General features: G+C 50.1%; 1 protein-coding gene across 1 annotated transcript in view; it reads right to left on the bottom strand.

The window, feature by feature from the left end:
- Positions 1-5,804: 5,804 nt before the first annotated feature.
- PDLIM1 (PDZ and LIM domain 1) overlaps positions 5,805-16,363 on the bottom strand; it is a 42,610-nt gene continuing 32,051 nt past the window's right edge. Inside the window, exons 5-7 of the mRNA XM_032835925.1 lie at positions 13,443-13,594; positions 6,697-6,814; positions 5,805-6,303 (exon numbers count right to left, since the gene is read on the bottom strand). Of these exons, the coding sequence (XP_032691816.1) occupies positions 6,117-6,303; positions 6,697-6,814; positions 13,443-13,594 (457 nt within the window). The 3' untranslated portion in view covers positions 5,805-6,116. The remainder of the gene's footprint in view (positions 6,304-6,696; positions 6,815-13,442; positions 13,595-16,363) is intronic.

Raw genomic sequence — 16,363 nt, 5'->3', positions numbered from 1 at the left:
TATGACAGCAATACAAAAGATGGGAGGCAGGAAATGGAAATATGCTACCATAAAGTTTCTAGATCATGCTTGATATAGTACAATATTACTTGAACATGGACTACATTAAGTTGAAAATGTAAGTTATAAACCACTAAAAAACAACAGAAAAAAACAGAGCTAATAAATAATTGAGATCATACGGACCCATAAAAAATAAACAATTGATCCAAAAGGATGCAGGTTATTTTAAGATTTTATTGATTTATTTATTTGAAAGATAGATAGATGTAATGCACAAGCAGGGGGACTGGCAGAGGAAGAGGGAGAAGCAGGCTCCCCACAGAGCAGGGAGCCCCACATGGGCTCGATCCCAGGACCCTGAGATCATGACCCAAGCTGAGGGCAGACACTCAACTGACTGAGCCACCGAGGTGCTCCTAGGATGCAGGCTTAGCAAGAAACCAACAAAAATGACTCCAAGAAAATCAGCAGCGAGATGACAGACATTTATCCAAATGACATAAAAAATTAAATGAAATAAAAATGGTCGAAACCAAAAAGTGGAGATTATCAGGATGAATGAAAAGGCAAGACTCCATCAAACAAACGTTTTATATACAGAAAACCAACTCCAAATATAAAGACACAGAAAAATTAAAAAGATGTAATATGCAAACACTGATCAAAGAAAGCTGGGATGGCTAGTTTAATATCAAAGTAGATTTCAGAACAGGGACTACTACCAGAAATAAAGATGTTCATTTCATAATCACAAAGGAATTAACCTTATTACAAAAGAATCTTAAATGTACACACACCTAAAACAGAGTGTTAGAAGATATAAAACAAAACTGACAGAACTGAAAGAACAAGACAAATTCATGATTATAGCCAAGGATTTCAAGTGTCCACTCTCAGTACATGATTGGACAAGCAGACAGAAAATCAGTAGGAAAACAGAAGACTTGAGCCTATCAACCAACTTGACCCGATTAATTTAGTGTATAAAACCCTCCACCCTAAATAGGAGAATACATATCCTCTTCAAGTACATATAAAACATTTACCAGTACAGACCATGATCTAGGCTACAAAAGGATTTATTTCTTTTTAAGATTTTATTTATTTATTTGACAGACAGAGATCACAAGTAGGCAGCGAGGCAGGCAGAGAGAGGGGGACGCAGGCTCCCAGCCAAGCAGAGAGCCCAATGCGGGGCTCAATCCCAGGACCTTGGGATCATGACCTGAGCTGAAGGCAGAGGCTTTAACACATTGAGCCATCCAGGTGCCCCAAGGATTTATTTTAAAAAGATTTTATTTATTTATTTATTTGACAGACAGAGATCACAAGTAGGCATAGCGGCAGGCAGAAAGAGAAGGGGAAGCAGGCTCCCTGCTGAGCAGAGAGCCCGATGTGGGGCTTGATCCCAGCACCCTGGGATCATGACCTGAGCCAAAGGCAGAGGCTTAGCCCACTGAGCCACCCGGATGCCTCATAGGCTACAAAGGGATTTAATTCCAATTCACAGTGGAATTGAACTAGATATCAGTAACAGAAAGATAGCTGGAAAACCACCAAATATTTAGATACTAAATATTAGATACTAATATTCCAGGGGTCAGAGAAGAAATCAGGAGAATCTGGAAAGCTATTTTGAAACGAATGAAAATGAAAACACAGCATAACAAATTCGTGGCATGTGGCCAGAGGAGAGCTTAAAGAAAAATATATACCATAAACACTTGTATTAGAAAAGAAAAAAATGGGACAACTGGGTGGCTCAGTCAGTTAAAGCAGCTGCCTTCGGCTCAGGTCATGATCCCAGGGTCCTGGGATCGAGTCCCCCATCAGGGTCCTTGCTCAGCAGGGAGCCTGCTTCTCCCTCTCCCTCTGCCACTCCCCCTGCTTGTGTGCTCCATCTCTCTCTGCCTGCTTGTGCGTTCTCTCTGACAAATAAAATTAAAACTTTAAAAAAAAGAAAAGAAAAAAGTCTCAAACCAATGATCTAAATGTCCAGCTCAAAACAGCTAGAAAAAGAGCAAACTAACCCACCAAGGCAGAGAGAAAGAAGGAAAATAATAAAAATGACTACATAAGTCAAATAGAAGCCAGAAGGAAGACTGTTCAAGAGGACAGAAGACACAAATGACAACACAGGGTCCCTACGTCAGGACAGATAAGTGACTTGGCTAAGTTCTCACAGTTAGGTGTGGGGAACTGGCTGTCTTGGGAAAAAACCTCCGTCCCTTTCCGAGTGGGATGAGCCCAGGGGCGTAGAAGTCTGGCTGAGGCCAGTCTCTCCCCATCAGAGTCCCCAGGCATTCAGAGCCCTCTCAGGAGGAAGGACTCTCCCATGGCAGACAGGTATAGTGGGGAGAGCGGGGGAGAGCAGGAAAAACAGGACTCCAATGTGCCCAACACACTGGGGCACAAACATACCATGGCATCTCCTCAGTCCTAAGTTCCACAGATGGGATTCATTTTGCCGGGGGTTTGGTGTGCTTCAGGCTCTCTACTGCCCTTGGCCTTTCTTTGCCTATCTGTACCACCAATTACAGCAGGAAGGGGACGGATGGGCTCAAATCAAATCAAGGCAGGGCTGAGGGACAAACCAACAAAGTCCCGCAACAAGATCATTCACCCAGCGCTCCCTCAGGAAACAGCTAGATCTCCAGCTTCCAGAGCACAGAGCAAGGCAAGAAGGCAAAAGTTATTTTATTTATCAGTGTTTAACAGGCCCCACTGGGCTCCTTCCTCCCACTGCTAGGCTCTGCTCTCTGTGTTTCAACGAGTGACCCACACACCAGGCCTTGAACAGCAGCCTCTGACCACAGGCAGCCTCTGTCCTCAGACTCGAGGATTTCCTGCAGAAGCTGGAATGAGGTGGACTAATTTGTTTTAAATGCCTGTTTCTCCTGTAGCATCTCACAAACCTCAGATTCTTGGCCTATGCCAAGGTCGCCAAGAGAGTAAATGCTTTCATCTGTGAAGCACGTGGAAACTCACAATGTGTCGAAAGGTAGAAACAATTCACTGCGCATCTCGCTTCAGAGAACAATAAATGCAAATCTCAGGATATAAACGCATAATCATAATGGAGAAAACCCTCTCGTAATTCAACAGATGTTTTTGCCAAGGTTTTGAGGCATATTTATCACTAAAACTGGCTGTTGCGTCAATGCAGTGAGTGTCTTCTGCCAAAAAGTTTCAGCAATTCAACTCCTAGTTGGCTTAATCCCATTGGACAGAGACACTTTAATTCTTTTCAAATTGATTCAATGACATGGCATCAAGAGAATGTTTAGAGGGAGGAGGGCAGTCAGCCACAACCTAACCACGAAACAGATCCCCTCATGCTCAGGCCTTGGCCACAGAACTTCTTCCAGAGCCAGTGCTCCCTGTAAATTCCAGCATGTGCTCGTTCATGACCCTATACACTCTCTCATTCACACCGAGTCCTTGGTTCCAACCCACCTATGAAATCACCTGTTAGTAGGGTTTGTGATGCTCACAGAGCAATACAATAAATGCAAATGCGTTTTGTAATCTGTAAAGTACCATCGACGTAACGACGTAAGGCACCATTACACCGGATGTACTTTCTAGATGCTACTCTTTCCGTGAGGGCAGGGCTCTTGGAGGTAGACGAGGCGGGCAGGTGAGGGAGCCAACATTCAGCTCATGCCCAAGGGACTGGGGACACCAGACCACACCTGCCACACTTTCTCCTGCCATTCTGAGCTCCCAGCTGTTAACAACAGGGCTGGCAGAGCTAAGAGGTCTCCTGCTCTAGGGGCCCATTATTGGGGGAGAAGCTCTTTGTTGTCTGGTCAAGGAGGAGATAAGAAGGAAGGCAGGCCAAGTCAATCTGCTCTATGTTAAAAATCTACCTCAAATCCAGTGACTTCTCCCCAGTCCCACCTCTACCACCCTGTCCCAACCTCTCCGTTTCTTACCTGGACCAGTGTGGTAGTCCTACCTGGTCTGTGTCCACGCTTGCCCATGATGCTAAGTTTCTGACATGGAATAAAAATCAGTCATTTGAATGGGTAAGTCAGTTTAGGGTACGTCCCCATGGAAAAAAACCCTCCAAATAAATTCCATCTCAGAGAGAAAAGAAAAATCCAAACTTTCTGTCATGGTTCACAAATTGGTTTTCCCAGGAAGCAGACAGTGACCTGGGGCTAGTGAGGGGGAAGTTCAGGACAGGCGCCCTTGGGACTGTAAATAAGGGTCAGGGAGGGAGTAAAGCAGAATTGGGCAGGAGGGGGGTGGGGAGATTTGGCTATGAGCCATACAGCTTTAATGGAGGCCTCAGCTGACCCCTACAAAGCTGTCCAGGGCTGGGGCAGGGGGCAGGTCCAGATAGGCCTGTATCCCCAGGCACCGGACCACCTGGGAAAGCGGCAAGGCGGCAGCTCTCTTCAGCTGAGATGCTCTGGAAGAGGCTTGACGAATGGGGCCCTCCACTGGCAACTCTCCCAGCAGCTCAGGGGCCAAGTCCTTGGGCTGTGAAGGGGTATCTAAGTGACAAAGCAGGTGTCAACGTTGGGGGAATCTTCATGCGATTTCTGAAGGCAGCCCCACCCAGATCCTGGTGGGCCGGCTCTTCCTGTGGGAAGCTGAGGAGGGTCACAGGGATAAACCACAGCCCTGGCACCTGATCGGGAACTCAGGCTCATCATCTCCAGTCTCCACCACACACTCTGGATTTCCCTCACCCTCACCCAGCGCCTCTGTGCAGCTGAGGCTTCCCTGATGGTATGACCCAGAGCCACATCCCTGCAGGTCCCTAACCACTGGTCTCATGTCTCTTCTATGTTAAAAATCTACCTCAAATCCAGTGACTTCTCCCCAGTCCCACCTCTACCACCCTGTGCCAGCCTCTCCGTTTCTTACCTGGACCAGTGCGGTAGTCCTACCTGGTCTGTGTCCACTCTTGCCCAGGATGCTAAGTTTCTGACATGGAATAAAAATCAGTCATTTGAATGGGTTAGTCAGTTTAGGGTATGTCCCCATGAAAAAAACCCTCCAAATAAATTCCATTTGAGAGAGAAAAAAAAAAAAATCCAAAGTTTCTGTCATGGTTCACAAATTGGTTTTCTCAGGAAAACCATGTCCCAGAACTTGTCTATTTGCTGTCAAAATTCCATAAGGGACTACCAAGAAGTATCTGAGTTTCGCACCTAGGTGATAACCCATCCTGAGTTTGCTTCCCTTCACAGAGCAGAGTGGCTGCAGTGTGGCAAACAGCCTGGAAAGGGACCCATCAGGGAATATTCCAAGGCCAACTGGTAAAGCATTCCATCTCTTATTTGGCAACCATTCACCTCCTCAGGTAAGTCCCGGAACAGAAGAAGACATCATTTTATTACAACAATAACGAGGCTGGGATGCTTGGGTGGCTCAGTTGGTTAAGCCTCTGCCTTTGGCTCAGGTCATGATTCCAGGGTCCTGGGATCAAGCCCTGCATCGGGCTCCCTGCTCAGCAGGGAGCCTGCTTCTCTCTTTCCCCCTCTGCCTGCCACTCTGCTTACTTGTGCACTCTCCTGTCAAATAAATAAATAAAATCTTAAAAAAAAAAAAACAATAATGAGGTTGATCTTTTATTAGCATCAGAGAAACAGAATCTGGAGAAAGCTTCAAAGAAAGGTGAGACTATGGCCCATTCAGATGTTAATCCTCTCACCCCTGGAGGAGAAGACCTGCCAATCTCAGAGAAGTGGGGAACCCAAAAGACAACGAGAGGAGATCAGAACTCTCATCTGGCTTGAGCCAGGAACAAGGACACATAGTAGAATGAGAGACACCACACTGCCTTGGAGTCTATAAATTTATTGAGTAGACATGAACTTAGTGTCAGACATATTCAATTCGGTTTGGTTCCAATGTGGCTGATGTCCAACTGCAGCAGAGATGAACTGAGGTAAAGAGAAGACCCGGGGACGCTGGCAAGGGGACACGGAACAAAACAATCCTCCGTTAATGTAAAAGCAGGCGTCGTGCAGCCAGTGAGTCAGTTAGCAGAGGCGGGGAAACGTGGTGTTTAATGAGCAGGGATAAAACCAGAGTCAGCGAGAACCTTCAGGAGAGGAGAGGGCCAGAGCACGGAGAGGAGGAGACCTGCCGGGTCACTTGGGGAACACAGTGACCACGTCGTAACCCTCAGGGGGTGTGACCCGCTCCCGGGCATGCTTTTCACAGTAGATTTGGTCCTCCACGAAGAAGTGGCCCTTCTGTTTCAGGTTGGTGCCACAGTCAGCGCACACATAACACTCAGGGTGACGGTGGCGGTCTCGCAGCTTCACAAACACGCCACTGCAGGAGGGAGGCAGGAAAGGGCTCCATTAGTGACAAGCCCCACGGCTCGGGGGAGGGGGTTCCTTCCACGAGGCCCATCAAAGGGCAGATCAGAGCCTCATAAAGCTGCCGCTCATTCCTGGGCTCCTCACACATTACTCGTGAAGCCCTCCCTCTTCAACAGGGCGGCCCTCTCTCTGCTTTGACGTTAGTCACACCCTACGGGTTCTGTGGCCAAGGAGAACCTTCACACCTGGCTCTGGACATAAAGGCCTACGTGGTCTCTCTGCTCTATTTTCCAGGCAGGAGTTCTTCCCCATAGCACCCAAAATGGGCACCATCTGGCACTTTCCACAGCGCAGTTTATTCCACCTGTGGGGCCTCTGACACCAGGGAGAGGTGGATACTCACACAATACCGGTGCCACATTTGTCACACATGGGCAACTTCTGGGCATTTCCAATCGATGCTGCCACTTTGGTGACTGGAGCCTTGACGCTTCTGAAACCTGACGGCTTGCTGGGATCCCCTATAATGAGGAAAACACTTGGGTTGGCCAGGAAGGGTGGGGTTGCCGAAGTTTCATTTAGCTTTTGCAGAGTCGCTTATACGTATGTTCCAGCAAGTTCCCGGAATGAAATAAACCTGACTCCACTGTGTCATTCTGGAAAAGTTCCTTAACCTCTCTGGTGCTCAGCTTCCTTTTCCATATGACAGAAGCGCATTTTCCCCTTCACCACAGTACAAAAAAGATTAAAAAGTACACACAGAGCCCTCCCACAGTACCTGACACCTAGTTAGCCCTCAAAACACAAATTACATTTCATTCCGATTAGATGCGCGCACATACGGGTATAGGCACTTCACAGTGACTTCTGCAGGTACAACAAAGACGGTATCTGATCATTAAAAGACAGTGTGTTTGGATGCTGGAAGAAGCCCACATCACAAGAAGTACATCTCCAGGCAGCCAGACGAAACCCACCTACCCCAGAGCAGAGCAGAGCAGGCTGCCTCCCTGCAGTCGGCTGTGACGCATCCAGTGAGCAGCCACGCGACCCAGCACAGCTTCCAAGCCCTCTACCAGGGGTGCCCAGCAGCAGCAAGCCATCAGCGTCTGGCAGTCTCGTTGTCAGCTGTGACCGGACTGCAAAGCCCTGCGGCACCAGGACCCTGTTTTCGATGCTTTGCGACATCCCACAGAGCCTCGCACGGCGCTGAGCATACACCAGAGGCTCCAAAGATGCACGGAAAGGAGGGCAAAATGCCCCCACGAAGGCTTAACGGACTCTACCTTTGCCGGGCACGCTGTGGCCAAGAAGCCAAGGAGGTCTCTACACCAGCGGTTCTGAACAGGCAGCAAAGAGTGGGCCAGGCACCAGGAGAGAGCCCCTGAAATCCACAGACCAGGCTCGTTCCCAGAGCTGCTGAAGGAGCATCTCCAGACGCCAGGGCCCCAGGAGATCCAACTCTATGTCTGCGGTTAAAACCCACTTCTTCAGACTAAAGCAGCTGCTCTCAGATTTTACTGTGCACAGAATGACGTGGGGGGGCTGGCACCAGTGCGGCTCCCTGGGCCTCACCCCCAGAGTTTCTGCTTCAGCAGGCCTGGGGCGGGGCCCGTGAGGTTGCATTTCTAGTAAGTTCTCAGGTGCTGCTGAGGCGACTGGTCCAGGAACCACCCTCTGAGAACCACTGGCCAAAAGCAAGAAAACAGTTTCCCGTGTGAGGTGAAGGGACGAGGAGAGTCATCCTATAACTGCAGCCAGGCAGGGCAATCCTGGGGCTGACAAATGAGGGTCCTAGTCCTCGCATCCGTTTGGAAAATGGGTCCCCATAACCTTGACTGGTGCTTCTGAACCAAAACTTGAGATGAATCCAAGTAAGGGGCATCTATAATTGGCTAGGATGGTGGGCTGTGTATTTTGCCCACAATTATGTGTCCCCTCCCCCGCCCCGGCCATGCATCTCAGTAGGTCAGTGATTCTCTACTGGGGATGATTCTGTCCCCAGGGGAAGAGTCTGGGTTGTCACAACTGGAGAGCAGTGCTTCTGGCCTCCCCTGGGTAGAGGCCAGGGATGCTGCTAAATGTCCTAAAAGTTGCAGAACAGCCCCACCACGCGGACTTCTCTGGCCCCATATGTCTACACCACCCAAGCTGAGAAACCCTAGTCTTGGTGAAGCATACACCCCAGGTCATGGACTTTGGGTTTGGCCCTGTGACTTGCTTTGGCCCATGGAATGGGAGTGGACTTGAGCCCCGTTCTGGCAGAAGCATGAGGTGCACCTGTGTGGTTTGGTCCTGTCCCCATGGAGCTCCAACCTCTGCCTTAGCAGCCGGGCCCCGAGAGTAGCACCTCCCTGTGCTGGGCTCCTGGCATGGGGAGACTCACAGAGCCAGGCCCAGCCCTGCCACAGCGGGCTGACCCGTAGCCCTCACGGAAGACGAACAAAAGTGCACTCTGCCTCGCACTGTGGGTAAACACTGGGGGACAGCCAGCCGGGGAGATGTGGGTGCCTGATGGAGAACAGCAAGAGGGAATATTTAAGAGCAACCTGTTTTAAAGGCCCTACCACGGGGTGTGGATGATGTGGTCTCTCAGGGTTCCCCTGTCAGGGCAGGGACCCTCCTGCACTAGGGAACTGATGGACACAGATGTCCAGCCGGCAGCACAGGAGAGGGGCAGATGTTAGGAGGCTCCAGGGTTTCTGCTGTTTTCAGCCAGAAGCTCTATGATTAGGCTCAGGGGAAGGCTTGGTGCCACCTGGTTAGCTGCCTTTGGTGCTTTGGTCAGCCCAAGTCCAAGTCCCTTTTTGCTTCCCCACACCTTCCTCCCCTCCTTGGCCCCAGTCTCGACTTTGTTCATTATTGCCTTTTTTTTTTTCTTTTTGCATTAACTGTGATTTTAAAAAACACAGCATTGAAGTGTCATTTTTATCTTAACTATTGAGTTTTTGGGCACCCTTTTAAATTCTGTACCCAAGACAAATGCCTCCCTCCTGTCACCCTAATCCTGGCTCCCTCCTGAGATCTCAGAAGGGCTGGGTGGCCAGCTTCACACCTCTAACATCCCCAACAGGCTCCCTCCTCATGTGCGGGCTCCTGCTCCTGGAGCCATCCGGGAGGCCCGCCCCAAGAAAGAAGGAAATGCAGCGACTTGGTGGCGTCTCTGCCTACTCAGACTACCCAGACGGCTGGGAAGGGAAACCGGCTGCCCCGGGGGGAACCAGTGGGATGAGGCTGTGGTCTCAGGCGATGGAGCTGTTCTTCACATAATTCATTTGACCAGCAGAAAATTTACCAGGAATGGGTTGCGCTGGCAAGAGGGCAGGAGAGAAGGAAGGAGGAATATGAGAGCCGCACTTGGTAGGAGAATCCACATCCCTTCTCCAAATAAAGAGAAGGGACTGGATGAAACTGGGCCAGGGGCGGGGTCACCTAGTTGGCTCAGTCAGTAGAGTTGAGACTGTTGATCTCAACGTCATGAGTTCAAACCCCAGGCTAAGCACAAACATGATTTTACAAAAAGGAGAGAGGGAGAGAGAGAGAGAGAGTGCGCGAGAGAGAAAGAGAGAGAGAGAAACATCACAGCATGGGAAGCGGACCCTGTGTGCAGGACCAGGCAGGCACAGTGTCCAGCCCTGCAGCGCCACCTGCTGGCCCCATTTTCTCCTCTCACTTAAAGCCAACACCGCAAACGCAAACAAATGTCATTCTGCCCTTCTCAGCAAGCCTACAGTAAAAACATTAGCTCCCTTTAGACTCTGGGAAGCTATAAACATTTCCAATTTTCCCTTTTTCTAGTGAAACTTGTATGTCAGAGCTTTCTGGGGAAACAAGTGAAAATGGGTTCAGTAAAGCACAGCTATTTTTCTACCCACTTTACTGCTCAACAACCTTCCAGGCTCCGCATTACTAAAAGAACCAAATTCATGGTCCTTAAGCACCTGGTGGTCCTCCGTGATCTGACTCCAGACCACGTGGGGATTCTCCTGCAACCCTGGACACCCTGATACTTCTTGAGCAAGTCTCCGGCTTTCTCACCTCAGAGACCCCAGCACCCACTGTGTTTTCTCAGTCCTTGATGCCTCCTTCCGAGTCTCCTCTCATTAAAATCCCCCTTAAATGGCCAGATGGATGATAAACAAGATAGGCTATAGACACACTGTACAACATTCAGCCTTAAAAAGGAAAGAGATGCTGACACCTGCCGCAATATGGATGAACCCTCAGGACATTACGCTCAGTGAAACAAGCCAGTCACAAAAGACACACGCTGTATGATTCCCCTCCCAGGAAGTGCTTGCAGCAGTAACATTCATGGAAACAGAAAGCAGATTGGTGGCTTCCACAGGCTGGGGGAGGGGGCTTCGAGGAGCTAGCGATGAATGGGTACAGAGCTGCAGTTCTGCAAGACAGAGTTCTGTGGATGGGTGGTGCTCACAGGTGCACAATAGTATGGCCATAGCTGATGCCTCCAAACTGAGCACTTAAATATGGTTAAGACAGTAAATCTCATGTTAGCTATAGCTCACCATAATTTAAAAATTAAAAATAAAAAGCCTTGTTTCCTGCAAATTTGGAATTTGATCCAGAGCAAGATGAAATTTGAGAAATTTGGGACCCTTTCTCCTAGTCCTGAGGCTGAATTTCACCCCAAAGGAGAAGATCCACATTGGATCTTTTGGAGTTTATCACCAAACCCTGCTGCAGCCAAGCCTCGCATGTGGGGCCTTACTGACGGTGGGCCTGGTACTTTATGTGCACTATTTCCCCTGATGCTTTAAACCATCTGTGAAGGGCGCCTGTGTGGCTCAGTTGGTTAAGCGTCTGCCTTCGACGCAGGTCATGATCCCAGAGTCCTGGGATCAAGTCCTGCATCGGGCTCCCTAGTCAGTAGCTAGTCTGATTCTCCTTCTCCATTGCCCCTCCCCCTGCTTGTTCTTGCACTTTCTCTCTCTCAAATAAATAACATCTTAAAAACAAAACAACAAAAAACCAGCCATCTGTGAAGTAGCCATTATTAGCCTCCCTGGACGTGTGTAGAAACTAGGGCTCAGAGAGATGGGCAACCCACCTGTGGTCTCCAGGGAGGTCACAGGCAGATCCTGGATGCCAATGCTGCAAGGGCAGGCTGCTTTATGAACCTGAGGCTTTCTCAAATGACAGTAGCCCTCACTGAGTGCTTTCCTATGTACCAGACACTGCCCTGAGCTTTAACCATTTCATCTCAAATGAAAACTGGGATTTGAGCTCCTTCCCCCAAGAGCCTTCTACACACAGTGGATGTATGGACTGGAATTTATGCAGTTTCATTCCATGAGAATTTACTATAGCTACATATTAAGAGATAATGGGAGAGATTATAAAGATCTGTTATCTCCCTTCTTCTTTTTAGCAAAATTTTTATTTTCTTTGGGGCAAGAAGATATTCATCCCAGGGAGGAAAGAACTCTAATTCTCAACTGGATGTGGCCATGTGACTAAATTCTGGTCAAATTAAATGTAACGCTATTGTGCGACTTCTGGGAAAGAAAAAGCTGGCTTATCTGAATAGAGCAGTCCCTATTCAGCCCTTCTTCCTTCCTGGTGCTTGAAGATGGTTGTGATGGCTGGAGCACCAGCTGCCAACTAGAGCCATGAGGCAACATTGCGAATGGAAGCCACAGGCTTGGTAGATGGAGCACAAGACGAAAGGAGTTCGGATCTTGATGAGCACGGAATGGCCACCTCAGTGAGCCTGGGCTTTAGGTCCTTCTCTGAAACATGAAGGCATTTGACTAGATGAGTTCTGCAATATCTGTGTCCTAGGCTGGGAAAGAATGGACTGACTTTTCTCCTCTCTTAGTTGAAGGGTTTTGCACCCACTTACTCAGAGTAGAGTAAGTTGTGGTTTCTCACAGGTTTTGATAAAACGGTCATTCTCTAGGGTTGATCCCCAAATCACTTGTCAGTTGGCCGTAATACCGGAACTTCATACAGCATATGACTCATTCCTTCCAAAATGCACAGGTACAACAAGCAAAGGGGGAAACTGCTGGTAGAACAATATCCTTTTAGCATAAAAGGAGAACTTTTCCCGTAACTTCCTGTGCTCGTAAACTGCCAATTTCTCTAAGAAGCCTGGGTCTGGGTTCCATCAGGAGGGAACTCTCAGCTCAGGAAGAACTCCCAGGAAGCCCAACCTGGAGCTGGGGGCCTGGGGGAGGGTGGTTACTCTTGCAAAGGGCGCTCTGCTGTGGCCCTCGCTGGTGGTCCCAAGCAAGCAACTCGCTCCCTCCCTTGGTGCAGGTGAAACAGGCTTCACGGTCTGCATCGCCAGCTCTCTCTTCACAGGAGGGTACTTCAGGGAAAGGAGGAAAGAACAAGGGAACACAGGACTTCGGTGAAACCCTGTGCCTTGAGGAAAGCCACAGAGCCGAGTATGGGGTGCCGTCCACAATGCAGAGCCCCACGGGTGGTCCCTGGGTGCCTAAGGCCTCAGAGCTCACACCCTGGACAAGTTGAGGCCGGCTTTGTGCCTCTCGGTAAGGTTTGTAAACAAAATCACAGGCGTGAAGCACCTCCCGTAGCCGCACACAGTGTGGGGTGCTTGTGCCCTGCAGGACACCGGATCCTCACACCGAGCTTAGAGAAGAGGATTTTGACCCCCGAGTGAGCCCAGAAAGGTCACCCGGGGAGAATGTGGCCAAACTGGGGGTTCGCCGGCTCTCCAGAGTCCATCTACCCGAGAGCCAGAACAAACGCACTGCCCGGCACCCACCTTCTCTGCGCTGTTGATGCCTTTTCCTTCTGCTTGTCCCGGCCCGTGACCTTCACCCAGTCACACACATCAGCCACCACAGAAGCATGGGATGTGGGCTCAAGCCAAACAAACGGCCAAGGGATAAACAGGGGACAAACAGAATCCCACAAGAGTCAAGCTCACCCTGACGCCTGCAGCCTAAAGCCATGTGACAGGAAACAGCTGGGCAGGTGTGGCTGGGAGCTCACTCATCCTCTGTCTCTGAGCTCTCAGTGGTTTCAAAGCCCGGCTTCCCACCGCTGCTTCCGCCTGCTCAGGGCTGTACTCACCTTTGTTTCAGCCACGACCGACCCCAACCCAGGCCCTGCCCAAGAGCCTCCGACCGCACGCCGGCTCGCAGGATAGATTACCTTTCTCCTCAGACTCTAGGATTTCCTGCAAAACCAGGAATGAAGTGGACTGCTTGGGGGGCTCATTTAACTCCTGTTTCTCTTGAAGCATCTTGTAAACTTCGGATTCTTTGTCGATGACGAGTCCGCTTGGAAGCTGAGAATGGTCTAAGCTGTAAAGAATGTTTGGAAATTCATTATGACACGTCAGAAGTTAGGAGGAAAAAAAAAAAAAATTCACCAGGCACCCCCTTCCAAGTAAAGACACCCCTGAATCAGGGGGTGGCTAGGAACGACCCCGCTGGTCGGAGCCCGCTCTGAACTCAGCTGCGGGCCTCCAGCCGGGGTTAGGAGGTGCCGTTGTTGGGGCTGGCTGCTACTTCAATGCAGGAAGAGGCTATTTCCCCAAACAGTTTCAGTAATGTGATTACTTTTTGGCCTAATCCCATGGAATGAGAATGCTGTGCTTCTTCCTTAATTACATAAACAATATTATGTCAAAAGACAATTTAGAAGAGGAGAGATGTTAACCACAACCTGACCACTAAAGGCTCGGCTGGGTCCCCTTGGGACAGGCTGCACGCACACTTCTCATGGGGCAGAAAGCAGCGTTCTTCCTTCCTGACGCTATCGACGTCTTTCCCGGTGGTATCAGCAAGGGTCTGTCTCCAGATCCTCTCGCAGCCCCCAGGGCCAAAGGCTGTGTATGTTGAGCCACTGTTGTCATGCCAGCCAGGTGCAAAGGCAGCTTAGCTACTGAGGTATTGAATGTTTTGAGGACATTCTAGACAACAGCTTAGTTCCTTTTACAGGCTCATTTGCTTTTGCTTTTTTGTTGAATGATTCCAATCGTAAATAAAGCTTTTAATGATTTTGTGGAAGAAAAAAAAAAAGCCAAAGGCCCTGGGCTCCTCACTGACCAGTCGAATGGCCGGCTCTGCCTTGCCCAGCTCACAGGGCTGGGGGCGAGGGGGAACGCCCCAGGCACCGTGGAGATGGTAACACACCATCGGAGGCAAAGGGGGGGCTGAGACCTGAGCTCGGTCCCCCAGGATGGGACAGGACAGGACAAGCTGAGCTGGGGCCATGTTCCCCCAGGGACCATTTTCCAGGAGCCTCTGCTGCCTGGTCTGGGAAGGGGTAAAATGGAAGGAGACTCCAGTCAGCTCTGTTTGTAAGGTCTGTCCTGCACCCCCTTTTTCAGCACCACCCCTCCCCCGACCATGTGTCCAGGCCGCCACGGCTGACCACACAACGGGCCCCCTTTGTCGTTTGTCCCTGCACTGCCGTTTGCAACCCCAGGACAGTCTCATTTCCAAACAGAGGCCACAGTGACCTACTAAACACAAGAATCACATGGTGTTGTGACGTGGCTCCAAGTGTTCTCATCTGACATCAACCAAATATTTACAGTTTTAATAACAAAGTACTAGTTTAATCAAGTTCATCTCCTTTGGAGTAAATATTCGTGACAAAACATAAAAAGGCCCTGAAGAATGCAGCTCTGCCTCCCTCTCCAAACACACGGCCGGCCAGCCTCTGCTCACTAGGCTCTCGTCACACCGGCCTCTGTGCGGTCTCCAGAACGCAGCAGCCTCAGAGCATCTGCACTTTCTGTTCCCAGTGCCTGAAGGGATCTCTCTCCAGACTGCCCCACGGGGGCCGCACTCCCGTTCCCCTCTTCCTTTCCATCTCTGCTCAGATGTCCCTCCTTAGAGAGGCCCCCCCGGCCCTATTGTGCCTTACCCTCATCCCATGGACTCTATGTCCATCTGTTTTCTCACTGTCCCTCTCCCCCTAGACAGTGAGCCCCAGGAGGACAGAGTCTTGGTCTGTCTTCTTCCCCAGCGCATTCCCAGAGCCTGGTACAGGGTCTGGGCTCAGCAGGGATGAGGGGGGTGAAAGGAAATTGCCGAAGAGATCAATGTGCGACACGCTCTCCCTGCTCCTATGGGGTCACAGGGGACCCTAGAAGGCAACAGGACCTCCCAGGGGTGTGCCAAGAAAAGGGCAGCTCAGCCTCCCAGGCCCAGAGCCCCCCAGGTTCTCAGTCTCCAGTGCTTTTCAGCTCTTAACAAATCAAGCTGCTGTAAACATTGATGAACAGGTGTTTGTGCAACCATAAATTTTTATCTCTTTGGGATAAATGCCCAGGTACTTAGTTACATGTTTAAATTTATGAAACTGCAAAACTGTTCTGCAGACTGTACCATTTTACATTCCTCCCCACGGTGTGTGAATAATCAAGATTTTCCACATCCTTTCTAGCATCTGGAGCCGTCACTATTTTTTATTTGCGCCATTCTCACAGATGTAATATCGTACGGTGGTTTTAATTTGCACTTCCCTCGTGGGTGAGGATGGCAAACATCTTTTCATGTGCTTCTTTGCCATCAGCATCTCCTCTAGTCCTTTCCTGGAGATCCGGTCTCAGATCCCCCAGCTTCTCAGCCTCTGCTGCTTTTCCAGAAGCTGCCATGCTCCAGGGCAGAGGGACAGTACACCCGACGGGACCACAGCGCAAACGTTAGATGCTGGCGCACTGTCCCCGCGCAGAGGGATGGGTTTGTGCACAAGCGCGGCGTCCTCTGTGGGTAACAGAGCTCTGGGCCACCCAGCCCGCAGGGCCGCCTCCCGGGTCTAAGGACGAAGGCAGTGGCTCCCGGCAAGTGTGAGCGCTCTGTCTGCAGGGCTGAAGCCACTTCTCCAAGTGCCAGTGAAGTGTGCCAGTGACATTTCCTCACTCACTGCCCACCTACCCACCCACCCACGTGTCATTTGTTCCCATTCCCTTTTAAAAAGAAAACAGGTATACGGGCAGTCATAGCGGGGGATTCTCCCCAGGTTACCTCTCCCTCTCCTGCTCCTCCTCTCTCTTTCCTGGTCAGCCTCCTGGGGCACTTGGGGTACTGACTCCCCCACTGGAAGGGGAGTCAGCCATG

Source organism: Lontra canadensis, unplaced genomic scaffold, assembly GCF_010015895.1.
Source record: "Lontra canadensis isolate GAN:19392208 unplaced genomic scaffold, GSC_riverotter_1.0 scaffold3, whole genome shotgun sequence".
Classification (NCBI taxonomy): Eukaryota; Metazoa; Chordata; class Mammalia; order Carnivora; family Mustelidae; genus Lontra; species Lontra canadensis.
Note: the sequence above shows the minus strand (reverse complement) of the source record. Positions and strands in the feature narration are given on the sequence as shown.